Raw genomic sequence first — 15,842 nt, forward strand, 5'->3', positions numbered from 1 at the left:
GGGGGATTGTATGATGTAGGTGATCCTGCTGCTGTATTCAGTTCTATAAATTATTTTGCCACATATCCTGGCATGTTTATTAATATACAATCTACAATTTGTGCACTGTCATGAGATTAGGTTTAACCTTTTGAAAAAAAAACAAAACCAACCAGTTGTATATGCTCTACAGAGAAAAACTGGTGGCATATTGATACTATAAAGCAGGCCAGGCAAGAATCAGCCTTATGATGTCCATGTGATACTTGGGCTCTTCCAACACAATTTTGCCTGTGTTAGTCAAAGTTGGACAATGCTCCTGAGCTTGAGTAGCCCTGGACTTCAGAATCATGTGAATAGTGGGATGGTTCTGAATCAGATCAGCCCTCTCCTTTTCCTCTCAGCTTCCCCAGTTGCGTGGGCACTCTTACAAATTTCAGCAATGACAGTCAAAAGCTCTTTGGAGCTCCATGGCCATTGTAACAATGGCAACAGGCCCATCAAAGTAACGATAAATATCCATCAGAACCAAATTGAACAGTCAGAACTCCATTCCTTTGCTGCAATGGGACAGAGGTGGGCAGTTCTCTACCTGTGGGATGATTTTTAGACATGAATGCCACAGAGAGCAGGCGACATTTGGTGCCAACATGAAAGACCAAAATGCTGTACTTAATTACTTATACATGGAAGAGCATTTCTGTATAGCAGCTACTGCTACAACAGAGGACTTTAAAAAGTATTTCTGAATATCCACATAATCACTTCCTGCTATGTTTTTATCACTGGTATAAGATTCATACACACAAGATATTGACATGATCAGTATCCAGAGGTAGAGATGGACTAGAGGGGAAAGTGTTGTGCTTTTGTATGGAATTGCTGTTCGTTTTGTGTAGTTTCATTCATTTGGTCTCATTTTTGTATTTGTTCCTGCTAACGAAAATGGGGCACCGATACAAACAGAATTTTCCTGTGGCTTACAAAAAAAATGAAAAATTTTGGACCACTGGCTGTAATTGGAGGGCTTCTGAGGCTGGACACTTTGATCTTCAATAGGTATAAATACAAGTATTCAAATAAATACAGAGTCTCTTTGACAAATCCAGTGAAGATCTGTGCTGCACGGTTCAGAATAGATGCTGTTCTTTTTAAAGGCACCACAGCCATCCTTCTCAGACTGCAATATTGGAAACCTAGGGAGAGAAGAAGACAACCATCATCATCACCATAGAAAAGACATTGAGCAAGACTGGAACCCAGCATTTAAAACAAAGCACTTTGCACACTCAGACTTTATATAGCACAATCTCATAGGTAAGGTTATGTTACAGTAATTGCAACACTGATCTGTTCATTGTGCTCTCCTCCCCTGTGTTTTGTATCACTCAAACTTAGAAAGACCTTTGCTGGACTCAAGCATTTTGAGACATCTAGATCAATCCCCATAGGTTCAAGCAAAACATATAAGCATAATTTTTATTTTTCCTGTTCATGGTCAAGCAGTCATCTTTATTTTGCATTAATTTTTCTGAGCATGTATGATCCTGTCAGTTCAATATAATAATAGCAGATGCAATTATAATAAATTTCAAAGTACTCTCTCTAGGAATCTCTAGGTCCTCCGGTGTGACTCTATGGTCAATTTCTGGTGGAAGTTGCATTGGAGAACATAGAGATTCCTAGAAAGAACATTTGGTACTGTTCTATTATCCCAGTGGAGGTCAAAAGAGGTCCTAGACAGAGAAGAATAGTCCATGGGGGGGGGGAGAGTTGAAGGAGGAAAACTATTTCCCCCATTTTCTCTGGTTATACCCCATCCCTTTCCCATATCATAAGCGATGGTTGCTTCAACAATGGTGACATGGGTGGGGATAATAACAGGAAAACAGGGGGAAATGGTTTAACACCTTCAACCCCTCTCCCCCCTAAAATGGACTATCATTCTCTGTCAAGAACCCCCTTGTGGGCTCCACCCGGATAATAGGACAATACCAAACTTTTTATTCAAATCCACATGTAATCAGACCCTCAAAAGTCCAACCTGCAATTGCGGAGTATTTGAGGGACTTCCTCATCTTTTAGATATATGGTTTGTGTCAGGGCTGTAGCCAGAAAAAAATTTCGGGGGGGGGGGTGTGAAAATTTCAGGGGAGGGGGGTTTGAACCCCTAACACCCCCCACACCCGCTACATATCTGTCAATATCTGCTTGAGATAGTGCCTGGAGGGACTCTTAATGTTTTGTGTCTCATAGATTTAGCATGGGGATTTGGTTAACCAGTTAAAATTCATGAGTAAACCAGGTTTTTTTTTATAACCTGAAAAATTTGGGGGGGGGGGTTGAACCCCTAACCCCCCCCCCCCCTCACTACAGGCCTGGTTTGTGTAAGGTATGATACGTATTAGCATAAGATGTTAGATATACTGGTTCCATATACACTTGAAACTGCGGTAGACTTCAGCAGGGTTTTTTTTTTTGCTCTGTGGCTTGTGGGTTTACAACAGTATTGCTTTGCAAAACCTTTCCTCCATAGAGTACTCACAGTGTCTGGTTCACTGGGGAGCCATTATCCCAGATCCACGTGTTCTTATCTGATAATGGGCCACTAAGTCCAATCCATATTTTTATTATTCCCTTACTGTGGATTAATTCCTACAAGAGAAAATGTATTGTTCATAACAAGGATTGTTGCCTGTGTATCCCATCATTATTATGTCATATTGCTCTACAATACACATGTTCATTGATTCACTTAGCATTTGCCTCAGCTCATTTGTGAGGCAGGACTTTGGTTGTTCTTTTCCCCAATAATGTATAAAGGAAGCACAATTGTCCTACAATATATGATCGGCCTGTGGCTGCTACATTTTGTAAAATAAGCAGCTGTTCAGCATATATTTGGTGTGGGGGGGACGGGTATACGTTTTGGAATATCAAAATCCCAGGCAGAATTTAATACTATGCAGTGGTTTGCGCACCCACAAGAAATAGGCAGTTCTAAAAATCTTACTATACTTTTGAGATGTAAATTTCTGCCTCCATTTATTCTGTAGTTCTTTATTTATTTATTTGCCATATTTATATCCTGCCCTTCTTATACCGAAGGGGACTCATTCTTGTTTTATGCAAAACAGAGGTCAGGCTTCCTTAAAGTCATATATGGGTAGGGTCTGTGCAATATAATCGTTTGGACTATACATCAATGACACATGGTTTGTATCCCTGCTAAATTATGTAAGTGACCATGGACAAATACTACATTTTTGATCTTCATAAATAGACAGTGGCAAACCTCCCCTGAACAATTCTTGACACCTCCCCACAAAAACAAACCATGGGTTGTCATAAGTCAAAAGCTGACTTGAAATGTCACAACAACATGAAATGTGTATCAGGGTACACTAAAGACAACAGCAAATTGTAGTCTGGGAATACATCAAAAGTGAAGAAAATACCCAAGAGTCAAAAGGAGAATGGAGGGAATTAATTTAGAATCTCAATGAATTTTGATTTGGCATCATTTATGAATGAACACAAATACATTAAAAAGAGAATTTCAGTCCCTCAACATACTTGAGTTTTTGTATCTTTAAAGATGCCCTATCAAAAGTAGACTATGCTGAAAGCAGAAGATTCCCTTCCCCAGGCAGTTCAGTTATCATTTTAATTCATTCACATAGGTATGCTCCTGTATTTTGTATAGCTTTCACTAAGGTGTCAAAAACAAATACAGAAAAAATGTACAAACTAGGGTGGATAACTGGGAGTTTAATAGAGCTGATATATCTAATAGAGCCTGTTCAGCAGTCATCGGCGCTTGTCATGGCTCTTGTTAAAAGAACATTGTGGCGGTCTCTGGCACATAGAATTACATCGAAGAGATACCAATGCTTTAATCGGGGGTGCCTAGTTGGGACTTGTCTACACCGGACAGTTTAGCCCTGTGTACATCTGTCTGAAATCTAGCATACTTGTCTAGATGTCCCAGGGTCACATACCACCAGCTGTTCTGTCACCTCCTTTCTGTTGCCACCATACTTGCTTTTAGCTGCCATAGAGTCCATCAAGATTATTCTCCTTTTTTCTGATGGCATGGCGATCCCATTCGGATGTCAGCAGAAGCACCTGCAGCACTAGGAGATTGGACAGAACTCCATGGCTAGCTAGGGTCATGAGCCATTCCCTGTCCCTGCACTGACCAACACAGGGAAATGGTGATGGTGACAGTGTCCATCTGGACAGTAGATCAGGCTGAATGCAACCTGAGTTCACTGTACAGTAATCCATTCGCAGTCAATACGAGTTTGGGGCTACTGTACAAAAGCCTCTAGACATATACCATATATCTCAGAACACGTATATATATTTCAGTCTGCTTAGAAATAAATTATCAAAGAATTAAGATGATGTGGTTTCTTAGAGAAAATCAAGTCTGAGCTCTCATGAGAAGTAAAAGATGACTAAGCTGAGGCTGTTGTACTTTGGATATGTCATGAGAAACTGTGGTTCACTGGAAAAAGATGATACCACTTCATAAAGTGCAAGGCAGAAGAAAAAGAGGAAGAAAAAATGACAGGTGTATTAATTCAACCAAACAAGCCACAGTTTCTTATGACATATCCAATTTTCTCATTTATAGAGTGATCACAAGGTGAAGGTAACCCGTGGACAATTCATAACAACAGTGAACCCATTTTGAACTTTTTACCTTCACGTCCTGATCATAGAGCACAGCTAGCTGAGATTTCCTTGTTATACAATCTTCCTTGCTTTTCTTCCAGGACTGAATTGAGTTAGAAAACCAGTAGCATTCGTTTTTGTGTGGAAGCCATGCCATAGGGCACAGAGAACAACTTTCATTATCTAAGAAGTGAAACAGACATTGTTATTTGGAATTACAGTATATCTTCTTCTCTATCATTTTCCTCCAGATATCACCCTGAAAGCTAGAGCGTTTAGAATTTTAAAATTGTTTACATTTTAACAATTTTTAAAACTTCAAGACTTTCTATAGTATAGCTTTCAGAGCCATTTACAAAATGATGGTGGAAACCAAAACCCAGTCATCAATGAGAAGGCACAGCCAATAGCATACTGAGTGAAATTGTGAAGATATCCTTCTATTCATGGCTCCAGAAGAAACATAAATCCTAGGACCTTATTGCACAAACATGCAATATTTCACTCTATTTCACTAATGTTGTGTTTTTATTGATAGTGCATACATACATACCCCTACTCATGGCTCCAGGAGTAAAAATAGTCCTTGGACTTAATCACACAAACATGACATTCCACAACAATCACATTACCCTTGATACCATACCAGGTTGAGCACCGTCAATATCTGACCTTTATTCGTTTGTACAGTTCTACATATTCACCAATTGTACCTCTCATACTCTCTTAACACTGCTCAGTGCTATGGAATCATAGTTGTCATTTAACAAGGTCTTTAGCCTTCTCTGCCAAAGAATGCTGGTGCCTCACCAAAGTATAAAATCATAGAATCATAGAGTTGGAAGAGACCACATGGGGCATCCAGTCCAATCCCCTGCCATGCAGGAAATGCACAAAGTATCCCTGAGAAATGGCCATCTAGCCTCTGTTTAAAAGAGGTACAACTCACATGATATCATAGCCTTGATCAATGGCAATTAAAGTGGTGTCAAACTGCATTAATTTTAGACTGGATACACACCCATAGATGTAATATACAATATGGTGGCCAAATAACATATAACAAATTTACCTGCCCTTGTTGAAGCTTCACACAAATTTTGTTTCAGGAGAATCTTCAATCTTTCTAGGGTGTTGTTTCCACCATTGCTTTGATATGCATTTGCCACAATTTGTTTTTCTTGATTACTTTTATTCACAACTGAAGGGAAAACAAAATTCAGGTTCACTTAGGAATTAATCAGAATTATTTGAGACAAGTGGATCCCGCTATAAATCCAGGATTTGTGGAATGATAAATTTATACAAAATAATGGTATAGGTTTATAGGCAGTCTTTTATTATATGTATTATTTATGGTAAATTTTAGTGATATAAACCTTATAATAGTATTGTCAAAAGTAAACATAAGTGTCCAAAATTATTAACAGCGTGAGGAGATGGATAATTCCTATATGACTCAAGTCCAGGCTCTTTGGAAGATTGCATCTCCCTTTATGAACCTGCACAGGCTCTTAAGTTCCTCAGGAGAGGGTCTTCTTTCAATACCACCATCATTGTAAGCTCGGTTGGTGAGATCACAAGAGAAAGTCTTCCCAGTGGCTGCTTATAGGGCTATGGAGCCTTCCCAGTAAGTCTAGAATGGTCTCCTCACTTTCCAGTGGCAGGCTAAAGCCATTTTGCTCAGGCAGCCTTTAAAAGCAGAATGTTTTTAGGAATGTACGGTGTTTCAGTTGCTTTCAATAATTTTTTACTTGTTTAATGTGATTTTAACTGACTTGTATTTTTAGGTTGTGAACAGCTTTGGGTCTCAACCAAGAGAAAAATGGTAATCTTCATCATCATCATCATCATCATCATCATCATCATCATCATCATCATCTGTTTAGGAGTCATTTCTGTAGCTGCATAGACTCGGGAAGGACAACTATGTTAAGAACACACCCCTCCTAAACCAGTAGCACTATATGAGTATGTGAATGTTGCAGAGCTGAGATGAATGGTGCAGAGTTGGCGGTTTTTCCTTCCAAAGGAGGTGACAGAGGCAAAGAGAAAAGAACGATGGTTGAGGCAAGAACTGAGGCACTTCTTCTTTTCCTCAGAAAAGGACTGCAACTTGCTACCATGCTTTAGCGAGGCAGGAAATTGAGACTGCTTGTGGTGAGGGAAAGGCACTGTCTCTTAAATTCTGAGTGAAGTGCTAAAAACCTATCTGCAGCCCAAAGAGGTTTAGCCTATTTTAATTTTGGTCCTTTACTCCTGCCAAGTTGTACAAGCCTGCTCAGTCCTCATTTCCCATATTCTTGAACTACAGTGTCTTGCAAACCCTTGGTTTGGGTGCTGTCTGGCTTAAGAAGTAAGTAGCCAAAGTGGTGTAGTGTTTGGGCATTGCGCTACAACTCTAGAAGTCAGGGTTTATACCCTTGAAGCCCTTGCAAGACCTGGAAGAAGTCAACTTCAGCCTTGGAGGGAGGCAATGACACACCTCTTCTGAACAAATCTTGTCAAGAAAACCCCATGAAAAGGTTGCCTTAGGGTTGCCATAGGTCAGAAATGATTTGAAGACATTCAGTAGTAGCAGCAGAAACAACAGGCAAGATGTATAATCACCAGCATTTATTTTTACTATTTTATTACCGTTTTTATTTCAGTCTTATGAGTACCAGTTCCCAGAGAAAGGCATGATAGAAATAAGAATATATATATGGTGTCTAACTTAATTCTGGAGTCTCCTGAAAGTGCTTGACATTTAGATACTCACCCCAAATGCCCAACGCTATTACTGTTGCCAGCAAGAGTACGTTTCCTGCCCATCCAATCTGCAACATTCTCCGATGCCAGTGAGGACAGCGTTGGTGATCTGAAACAATGCAGGTACATATTTCCTATGCTATTCAAATACAAGCCTTTATGATAAAAAACAAGGAAAAGATGAGGTGGGGGGATTTTATAACCTATACTAGGAGACTTAATAAATAACAAGTTGAACATGAGTTAACAAAGTGATACAGCAGCTAAAAGCCAATGAAATTCTAGGCTGCATCAATAGAAGTATAGTGTTGAGATCAAGAGAATAAATATTAGTGCTCTATTCTGCTTTGACCAGACCTCACCTGAAATCCTTGGTCACCATTTAAGTAGGATATTGCCAACTAGAATGTGTACAAAAAAAAAAAAGGCAACCAAAATGATCAAAGATCTGAGAGTTAAACCGTATAGGGAACAACTAAAAAACCGGGAATGTTTAACTGAAGGTTAAGAGGGGACATGATAGTCAAGTTTGAAAAGATGTCTCATTGAGGAGAGTGCAGTCTTATTTTCTGCTTCTCTAGAGATGGAACAAGTGATTCAAATTGCAAGAAAAGATATTCCACCTAAACATTAGGAAGACAATAAGATCTGTTGAGCAATGGAATATGTTGCCTTGGGTTGTAATAAAGTCTCCTTCTATGTGGGCTTTTAAAATAGAGGTTGGGTGAGCATCAGTTAGGAGTGCTTTGAATTTATATTCCTGCTGGCAGAGGGTTGGACTAGATGATCCTTGTGGCTTCTTTCAACTAAGTGATTCTATAATCCTATACTGCAGGACTCAAAGAGTCTGGGATTTCTGCCACGAACCAGAATAATCTAAAGATGTTTGCCCTGATGACGTCAAGGGGATCCTTGGAGCTGTGAGAGCGACCACATGCGCTTCAGACCCTTGCCCATCTTGGCTAATAAAACTTGCCAGTGGGGGGTTGGCAAATTGGTTCGTGGGGATAATAAATGCCTCGCTGGATCAGGGACTTTTTCCATCTACCTTAAAGCAGGCATTGGTTAAACCGATCCTGAAAAAGGCGCCCCTTGACCCGTCGGTTCTTAACAACTACCGGCCAATTTCGAACCTTTCCTTTTTGGGCAAGGTTCTGGAGCGGGTGGTCACCTCGCAGCTCCAGGGGTTCCTGATAGAGACCGACTATCTGGATCCATCACAGTCTGGGTTCAGACCCGGTCATGTATGGAAACGGCTTTGGTCGCCTTGGTGGATGACCTCCGCAGAGAACTTGACAGGGGGAGTGTGACCCTGTTGATTCTCTTGGACATCTCAGCGGCTTTCGATACCATTGACCATGGTATCCTTCTGGGACAGCTCTCCGGAATGGGTATTGGGGGCGTTGCTTTGCAATGGCTCCGCTCCTTCCTGGAGGGCCGTTCCCAGTTGGTGAAGCTGGGAGACTCCTGCTCGGACCCCTGGCCATTGACCTGTGGGGTCCCGCAAGGTTCTATTCTGTCTCCCATGCTTTTTAACATCTACATGAAACCGCTGGGAGAGGTCATCCGGAGTTTTGGAGTTGGGTGCCATCTCTATGCAGATGACACTCAACTCTACTACTCCTTTCCACCAAACTCCAAGGAAGCCCCTCAGATCCTTGACCGGTGCCTGGCCGCTGTGATGGACTGGATGAGGGTGAATAAGCTGAAACTTAATCCTGACAAGACAGAGGTCCTCCAGGTCAGTCGTGAGGCCGATCGGGGCATAGGGTGGCTACCTGCGCTCGACGGGGTTGCACTCCCCCTGAAGGTGCAGGTCCGCAGCTTGGGGGCTCCTCCTGGACTCAGCGCTGATACTTGAAACTCAGGTGTCGGTGGTGGTTGGGAGGGCCTTCGCACAGTTAAAGCTTGTGCACCAGCTGCGACCGTACCTCGTGAAGTCTGACTTGGCCATGGTGGTCCACGCCTTAGTCACCTCAGGTTGGATTACTGCAATGCACTCTACGTTGGGCTGCCCTTGAAGACGGTTCGGAAACTTCAGTTGGTTCAGAGATCAGCAGCCAGATTAATAACAGGAGCTAGTTACAGAGAACGGTTAACTCCTTTGTTTAAACAGCTCCACTGGCTACCGATAGGTTTCCGGGCCCAATTCAAGGTGCAGGTTATTACCTATAAAGCCTTAAACGGTTCAGGACCTGCCTATCTCCGTGATCGCCTCCTCTCCTACGAACCAACACAAACCCTAAGATCATCCAGCTCCTCTCGCTCCCGCCTTTGTCTCAAATGCGGCTGGTGGGGACGAGGGAGAGGGCCTTCTCGGCAGTGGCCCCCCGGCTCTGGAACTCTCTCCCTAAGGAGATCAGGTTAGCTCCTTCCCTGCCCATTTTCTGCCAGGAATTGAAAACATGGTTGTTCCGGAGCGTGTTTGAATGAGTAGGCCCGGTGGAGCTGTGATTAGAATACCTCTCTTTGTTTTAAAAGCGTATGGAACTTTATCACTGTTACTCATTTCCATGACACAGCACTTTATGAAACCTGTCCCCGCTGGTTTGTTTTTAATTACTCTGATTTTATCTGCATGGATTTTAATGTATTATTCATTATTTCATTTTGTGTATCGTTGGAATGTTTTTAAGGTTTGTCAAATATGTTGTGTTGTTGTTTCAGGCTTGTCCCTGTTGTGAGCCACCCCGAGTCCCTTCGGGGAGATGGGGCGGGATATAAAAATAAAGTTTATTATTATTATTTATTATGGAATAGAACCTCTGACATACAACTGCTCCCCAGGGCTTCACACAGAAATCTTTCCCACGTTTTTTCCAGAATCTGGAATGTTTTATGTACAAAGCACTTCTCCCTCCAGCAGTAGGCTTGCTAGTGCCCCTTATTGTAAGAGAGATGTCCCTAATGAGAAGATTGAAAACCCAGTTCAATAAAACTAGAGCAAATAGGCAATTATGGTGACTTGATAAAGGTTTTTCACATTCTTTCTTAAGATAAACAGACTGATTCTGCAGGATTTCATTTTGACATGAGCATCACTGGACAGATAGGAGTGGGGATTCATCCTGTACCAAACTACCACCGCTATTGCCAAATTGGGACTGAGAATCAAGCTTTCCCTGTAGATCTTAACAAATTTGCATGGAGATGAAAATGCTGCATAAACTAAAAAATATAATTCTTTCAGATCATGCAGGAATCTTACAGTTAACACACAACCTTTTGAACAGAGCTTGAAAAACACAGGAAGACAGTCAGAGCCGGCCCTAGGTATTTTTCAAGTGTAGGCGAACAGAATTTTGGCGCCCCCCAAACCAATCACTGAAAAATAAAAGTGTTGGATAAGCGAAAATGTTGGATAATAAGGAAGTATAAAGGAAAAGCCTATAAAACATCAAATTACATTATGATTTTAAAAATTAAGCACCAAAACATCATGTTTTACAACAAATCAATAGAAAAAGCAGTTCAATACATGGTAATGTTATGTAGGAATTACTATATTTGCAAATTTAGCACTAAACATTGAACAGGGATATAGGGCAGTGTGGATTTAGATAACCCAAATAGCCCTCAGTATTAAAAAAAAATCTCTAAAATCAGGACAATAAATAAAGAACAACACTCTGAAAACAGAAGAAATCCAGACAGTAAACAATCAGGGACAGCTAACTCCTCCCAAAAAAAGATTCTCCCAGGCAAGAAGAAGCCAGGCCTTGAAGCCACAGGGCCATTAAATGCTAATCAAGTTGATTAATTACAACATTCACACCTGCTTCAAAGAAAAGTTCTTTCTCCCACCCTGGACCTTCTACAGATATATAAACCCCACATACCTAGCTTCCATGTTCCTACAGACCTCACAATCTCTGAAGGCCCCAAAGGTGGGCTTGCGTGGTGCGAAGGTGGGTCTGCGCTGGCCGGAAGGCCCAGCGCGGCCTCTGGAAGGCCCGAAAGAGAAGGAGGTGGAGAGTGGTGCCCTCCTCCCAGGACGATGGTGCCCCCGGGACGATGGCGCCACAGGCAAATGCCTATTTCGCCTTATGGTTGGACCGCCTCTGAAGACAGTGAGCATATAGGTGTATAAACAATGAGGTTGTGTCTCTAGTTACCAGGAATCTCCACAGGAAATTATCACCCACATCTTCTGGGACAGTGTGGGAGCGAGGTGGAAATTGTTGAGATTATTGCAAGGTTTCAAAAAGATCTATACACAGGCTGTCTTCTACAGATAGAATACTTCCATATAAAATCACCATTATGTCATAGTGTTCCATTTCCTTTAGTATAAAACTAAGAAAACTGCTACACCTTGATTAAAATTTGTGGAGACACTGGGGGCCCAATCTAGTCTGCTACAAACTTCTCACTTTACTTATGAATTAGTAGGCATCAATGAAACAAAGCCATTTGTCATACATTGGGCACAATATACAATGATTTGGAGAAGCTTACAGAATATACTTTATGCATCATGCCATGTGACTTTGCATCAGACACATGCAGAGATGCTTCTTTAAAGTAAAGAAAGGTATCTGTTAGAGGATGTGTTTTTCCTTGCCTTTGTATCTGGCTTTGAGCTACACTGAGACAATCCCATCGCATGAGCAGAAACAGGACAATTGTAGGGAATATGCATTGAGATAACATTGAGTTAAGTTGTAGTGTAGGCCCCCTAGTGGATAGCGGGTTAAACCACTGAGCTGCTGAACTTGCTGACTGAAAGGTTGGCAGGTTCGAATCCGGCGAGTGGGGTGAGCTCCTGCTGTTAGCCCCAGCTTCTGCCAACCTAACCGTTTGAAAACATGTAAATGTGAGTAGCTCAATAGGTACCACTCCGGCGGGAAGGTAACAGCGCTCCATGCAGTCATGACCTTGGAGGTGTCTCTGGACAATCCTGGCTCTTTGGCTTAGAAATGAAGATGAGCACCAACCCCCAGAGTCAGACATGACTAAATTAAATGTCAGGGGAAAACCTTTACCTTTAAGTTGTAATGTTAGACAAGATTGAGGCAGCTGCCTTTTTGTGTCTTAAGAGAACAGAAAATGGTTATTTCCTTTTTAATGACAGGAAGCAGAGCAAGATTTTCTGCCTCAGGTGCCAAAATCACGTAACTAAACTTGAGTAGTGTACACCATGACCCAGGGTGTGGATCCACATTCTCTGAAATGACCTCAAGCAGAAAACATTACTTGGGCTGATCCTATTTCATAAAAAGTGGAAAGCAGACTGAGCATTTCTCCTACGGCATTTTGGGCATGTCTATGAAAGTGCCCTGAGTGGAGCTGAGATACAAAACATATTTCTGAAAATGGGCCGTTTCTCTCAGTCCTTGCCTCCCTCCCTCCATCCCAGTTTAAGAGAACGATCTGAGAGAAAATTAGCCTACCTTCTTGCTGAATGGCATCTTTGTTTTTTCTGCCGGAGGAACCTTCAGATACCTTTATATCTGCATAGGTGATTCCTGAAGCCATGGTAAAGTGTCACATTAGCGAGCAGAGCTTTTGCTAAAGTAGAAGATTTCTTTACGCCCACATACAGCTCAAGGAAATGTTGCTATCACGTTATCTTGGTGGGTGATCATCTCAGCTTTGTGCCCCAAGTACAGTTGTGGTTATATCAGTGTTTGATAGAAGAAAAACATTGACAATTCATTTGAGGCAGATACCAATCTTGTGAAATTCTGTAAGACTTTATTTTCAGATAGGAGTGTGTGTAATTATCACCTATAGAGCACTGTTGTGATCTAACAAAATCTTTTGTGGCCATACTGAAAGCAAGCAGCTTGCCATTATTTCACACAGATTGTTGCTAACTACAAAACTTCCTATTGCATTGCTTGGGCTCTCGGCGGGGTCTCCTCCTCTCTCCTCTGCCCTGCGCATGGCTCACGATGAGAGGGAGGCCACCAGAGAGTGAGGGAGATTGAGAGGGAGGCAGTCCTGTCACCACTGTGTGGGCAGAAGGAGGGAGAGGGAGGCAGATGGAGAAAAAGAGGGGATATATGAAACAAATGAACTTCCTTACGAAAACTCAGGGGTGGGTCTGCGGGTCGTAAATTGGCTCTGGGGGTCATAAATTGGGTCATAAGTGCAGGTTTAAATAAACACTTATGATTTATGACCCTCTCATAATTTTTTGCACAGCCCCAACAGTCACCCGTATCCTTGAGGCTTCTTCTGATCATACTGCCAAGAAGAAGCCAGGACAGAGCCTCACCAGAAGTAGCCCTGCGTCATATTATGGGTTCCAATGGGCTCCGTCTTGGCAGTGGTCTAGGATGGGAAAGAATTTATTTATTTATTTATTTATTTACAGTATTTATATTCCGCCTTTCTCACCCCGAAGGGGACTCAGGGCGGATCACATTATGTACATATAGGGCAAACATTCAATGCCCATAAACACATCGAACCGAGACAGAGACAACAGACAGACAGACGTAGAGGCAATTTAACCTTCTCTTGAGGGGATGTTCGATTCTGGCCACAGCAGGGAGCAGCTGCTTCATCATCCACTCTGATGGCACTTCCTCACTTCCTCATTCCAACGTTGTGAATTAGTTAAACTTGCCTCCCCACTTTTATAAGTGGTACTTTATTTCCTACTTGATAGATGCAATTATCTTTTGGGTTGCTAGGTCAGCAACGAGCAGGGGCTATATTTTATTTTTAATTGACGGGTTCTCACCCCGCCACGGGCTGGCTTCGAACTCATGACCTCATGGTCAGAGTGATTTATTGCAGCAGCTGTTTACCAGCCTGCGCCACAGCCTGGCCCATCTGATCAGGTCCAAAGACAATTTGGAGAGCTACATATTGTGTTTTTCTCTAAGGACTTCATCAGATTACACTGGGAAGTGTTCAGAAGTGTTCAGAAAAATAGAGTTCTGTCTAACTCCATTCCGAAATAAAAATGAGTTTTTCTCTACCTTACACTGTTTAGTGCACTCAGTTGTCTTGTCTATTTTTCAATGAAGAGGTTTCCACACTGCAGACATTTGGCCCCGCCCACCATCCCTCTCTGTGCTTTTTGGTACTTCAACTCCCACAATTTCTAACAGCAGAGGGAGGGAGGGAGGGAGGGAGGGAGGGAGAGAGAGAGAGAGAGAGAGAGAGAGAGAGAGAGAGAAGGGGTGGGAGGGAATCCCATTTGGAATGACAACAGCACTGGCCCTCCCAACATAGGACACAGACAAATCATGGAAGGAAGGAAAAATTACCCTAAAAAGTTATTTATTTATTTATTTTTTGCAAATTAGAAGCATTATGAGGTAGCTTACAACCAAACCTTCCTGCTTGGGGAGCAAAAGGAAATTGCCCCCAAAAGTTTATTTTTACTCCTCCCCAATTTCTCCTCCCACAAATTGGTTGATTCCAACCTGAGAGCAACGAGTGTTACTTCATTAGAAATTTGGCAAAACCTCCGGAGTTTTGAGAAAAATCCATTTCCTCACCTCTTCCTGATATGCTGGGAAAAAATGCTGCTCTCTATGTTTAAAAGACTCAAAAACGGAACTTTAACCAAAACAAATGTAGTGGACCCACAGAATACCAGATTGGAATTGTAGAATTTAAGTTATGTGATGAAGTGGTAAGTAATTCATCTTTACCAGAAACCTAAAAGATAGTGGTACATACAATTGGCCCTCAGAATTCACATAATTTTACATCCATGGATTCAGCCATCCATGATTTGAAAATATCCACCACTCTATCCCCTCACATTTCAAAAACCAAACCTTGGTTTTATATAAGGGACACAATTTTCCTCCACTACTGTATATAATGGGACTTGAACATCCATGGAGATGGGTGTGTGTGTGTCCTGGAACCAAATCCCAGCGAGTACCAAGAGCCTGTGGTGATTGGAGATCTCAGACTGATTTAAGGCCTTTGCTAATGGTCTTGGTGATGTTGTGGCTGAAGCATGATCTGGAAGTCTCACAGCTTGTAAATTTTACAGTACAGTACTTCAGTGAGGCTGACATGCATGGAAGTATGTGGGGTACAGTCAGGCATTAAAGCATGTTACTGAAACAGCTTGCCTGTTCTGAAACACTGGCTTTGAACAATCACCTTTGTTACTGAGCATTTTTGAAGTGTTAGGTTGTGGTCATACACAGTTTCCAACAGTGCAATGTCTTTCTTGTGGTTGTAATAGGCGGCAGACACCTTCCTCCTCTGCACTCTCTTTATTTCCTGACTGTGTTAAGTTTCCCTTCTTTTTTCAACTTTAAAGGTGGTTCTAATTTACCACTTGGAATTAAAAGATACATTTAGAAGACAGAGTTAGAATCTAAAATAAGAATAAAAGAACACATTACGTGTTCTGTGTATATTCAGAGCCCATGAGTTTAGTCAGAATTCTCAAAATAGAACTCAATTTCTTGTTACTTTAAGCTTCCTTCATTTCACCCATCTAA

At 41.8% G+C, this 15,842-nt stretch overlaps 1 protein-coding gene across 1 annotated transcript; it reads right to left on the reverse strand.

Moving 5' to 3' along the window:
* Positions 1 to 2,520: 2,520 nt before the first annotated feature.
* Positions 2,521 to 12,891, reverse strand: LOC134295864 (killer cell lectin-like receptor subfamily F member 1). The gene is made up of 3 exons (XM_062969334.1): positions 12,807 to 12,891; positions 4,631 to 4,845; positions 2,521 to 2,634 (listed from the first exon to the last, which is right to left on the reverse strand). Exons 1-3 carry the CDS (start codon positions 12,889 to 12,891, stop codon positions 2,521 to 2,523), a joined length of 414 nt encoding a protein of 137 aa, XP_062825404.1.
* Positions 12,892 to 15,842: the final 2,951 nt, after the last annotated feature.

Source organism: Anolis carolinensis, chromosome 2 (genome assembly GCF_035594765.1).
Source record: "Anolis carolinensis isolate JA03-04 chromosome 2, rAnoCar3.1.pri, whole genome shotgun sequence".
Classification (NCBI taxonomy): domain Eukaryota; kingdom Metazoa; phylum Chordata; class Lepidosauria; order Squamata; family Dactyloidae; genus Anolis; species Anolis carolinensis.

Excerpts from the sequence above, each read along its gene's own strand:
- LOC134295864 (XM_062969334.1), bottom strand. The coding sequence starts at position 12,891 with ATGGCTTCAGGAATCACCTATGCAGATATAAAGGTATCTGAAGGTTCC. Across the intron at positions 4,846-12,806 it reads AGATGCCATTCAGCAAGAAG|ATAATGAAAGTTGTTCTCTG; the intron begins GTAGGCTAATTT and ends TTCACTTCTTAG. Across the intron at positions 2,635-4,630 it reads CCACGGGTTACCTTCACCTT|GAATTAATCCACAGTAAGGG; the intron begins GTGATCACTCTA and ends TTTCTCTTGTAG.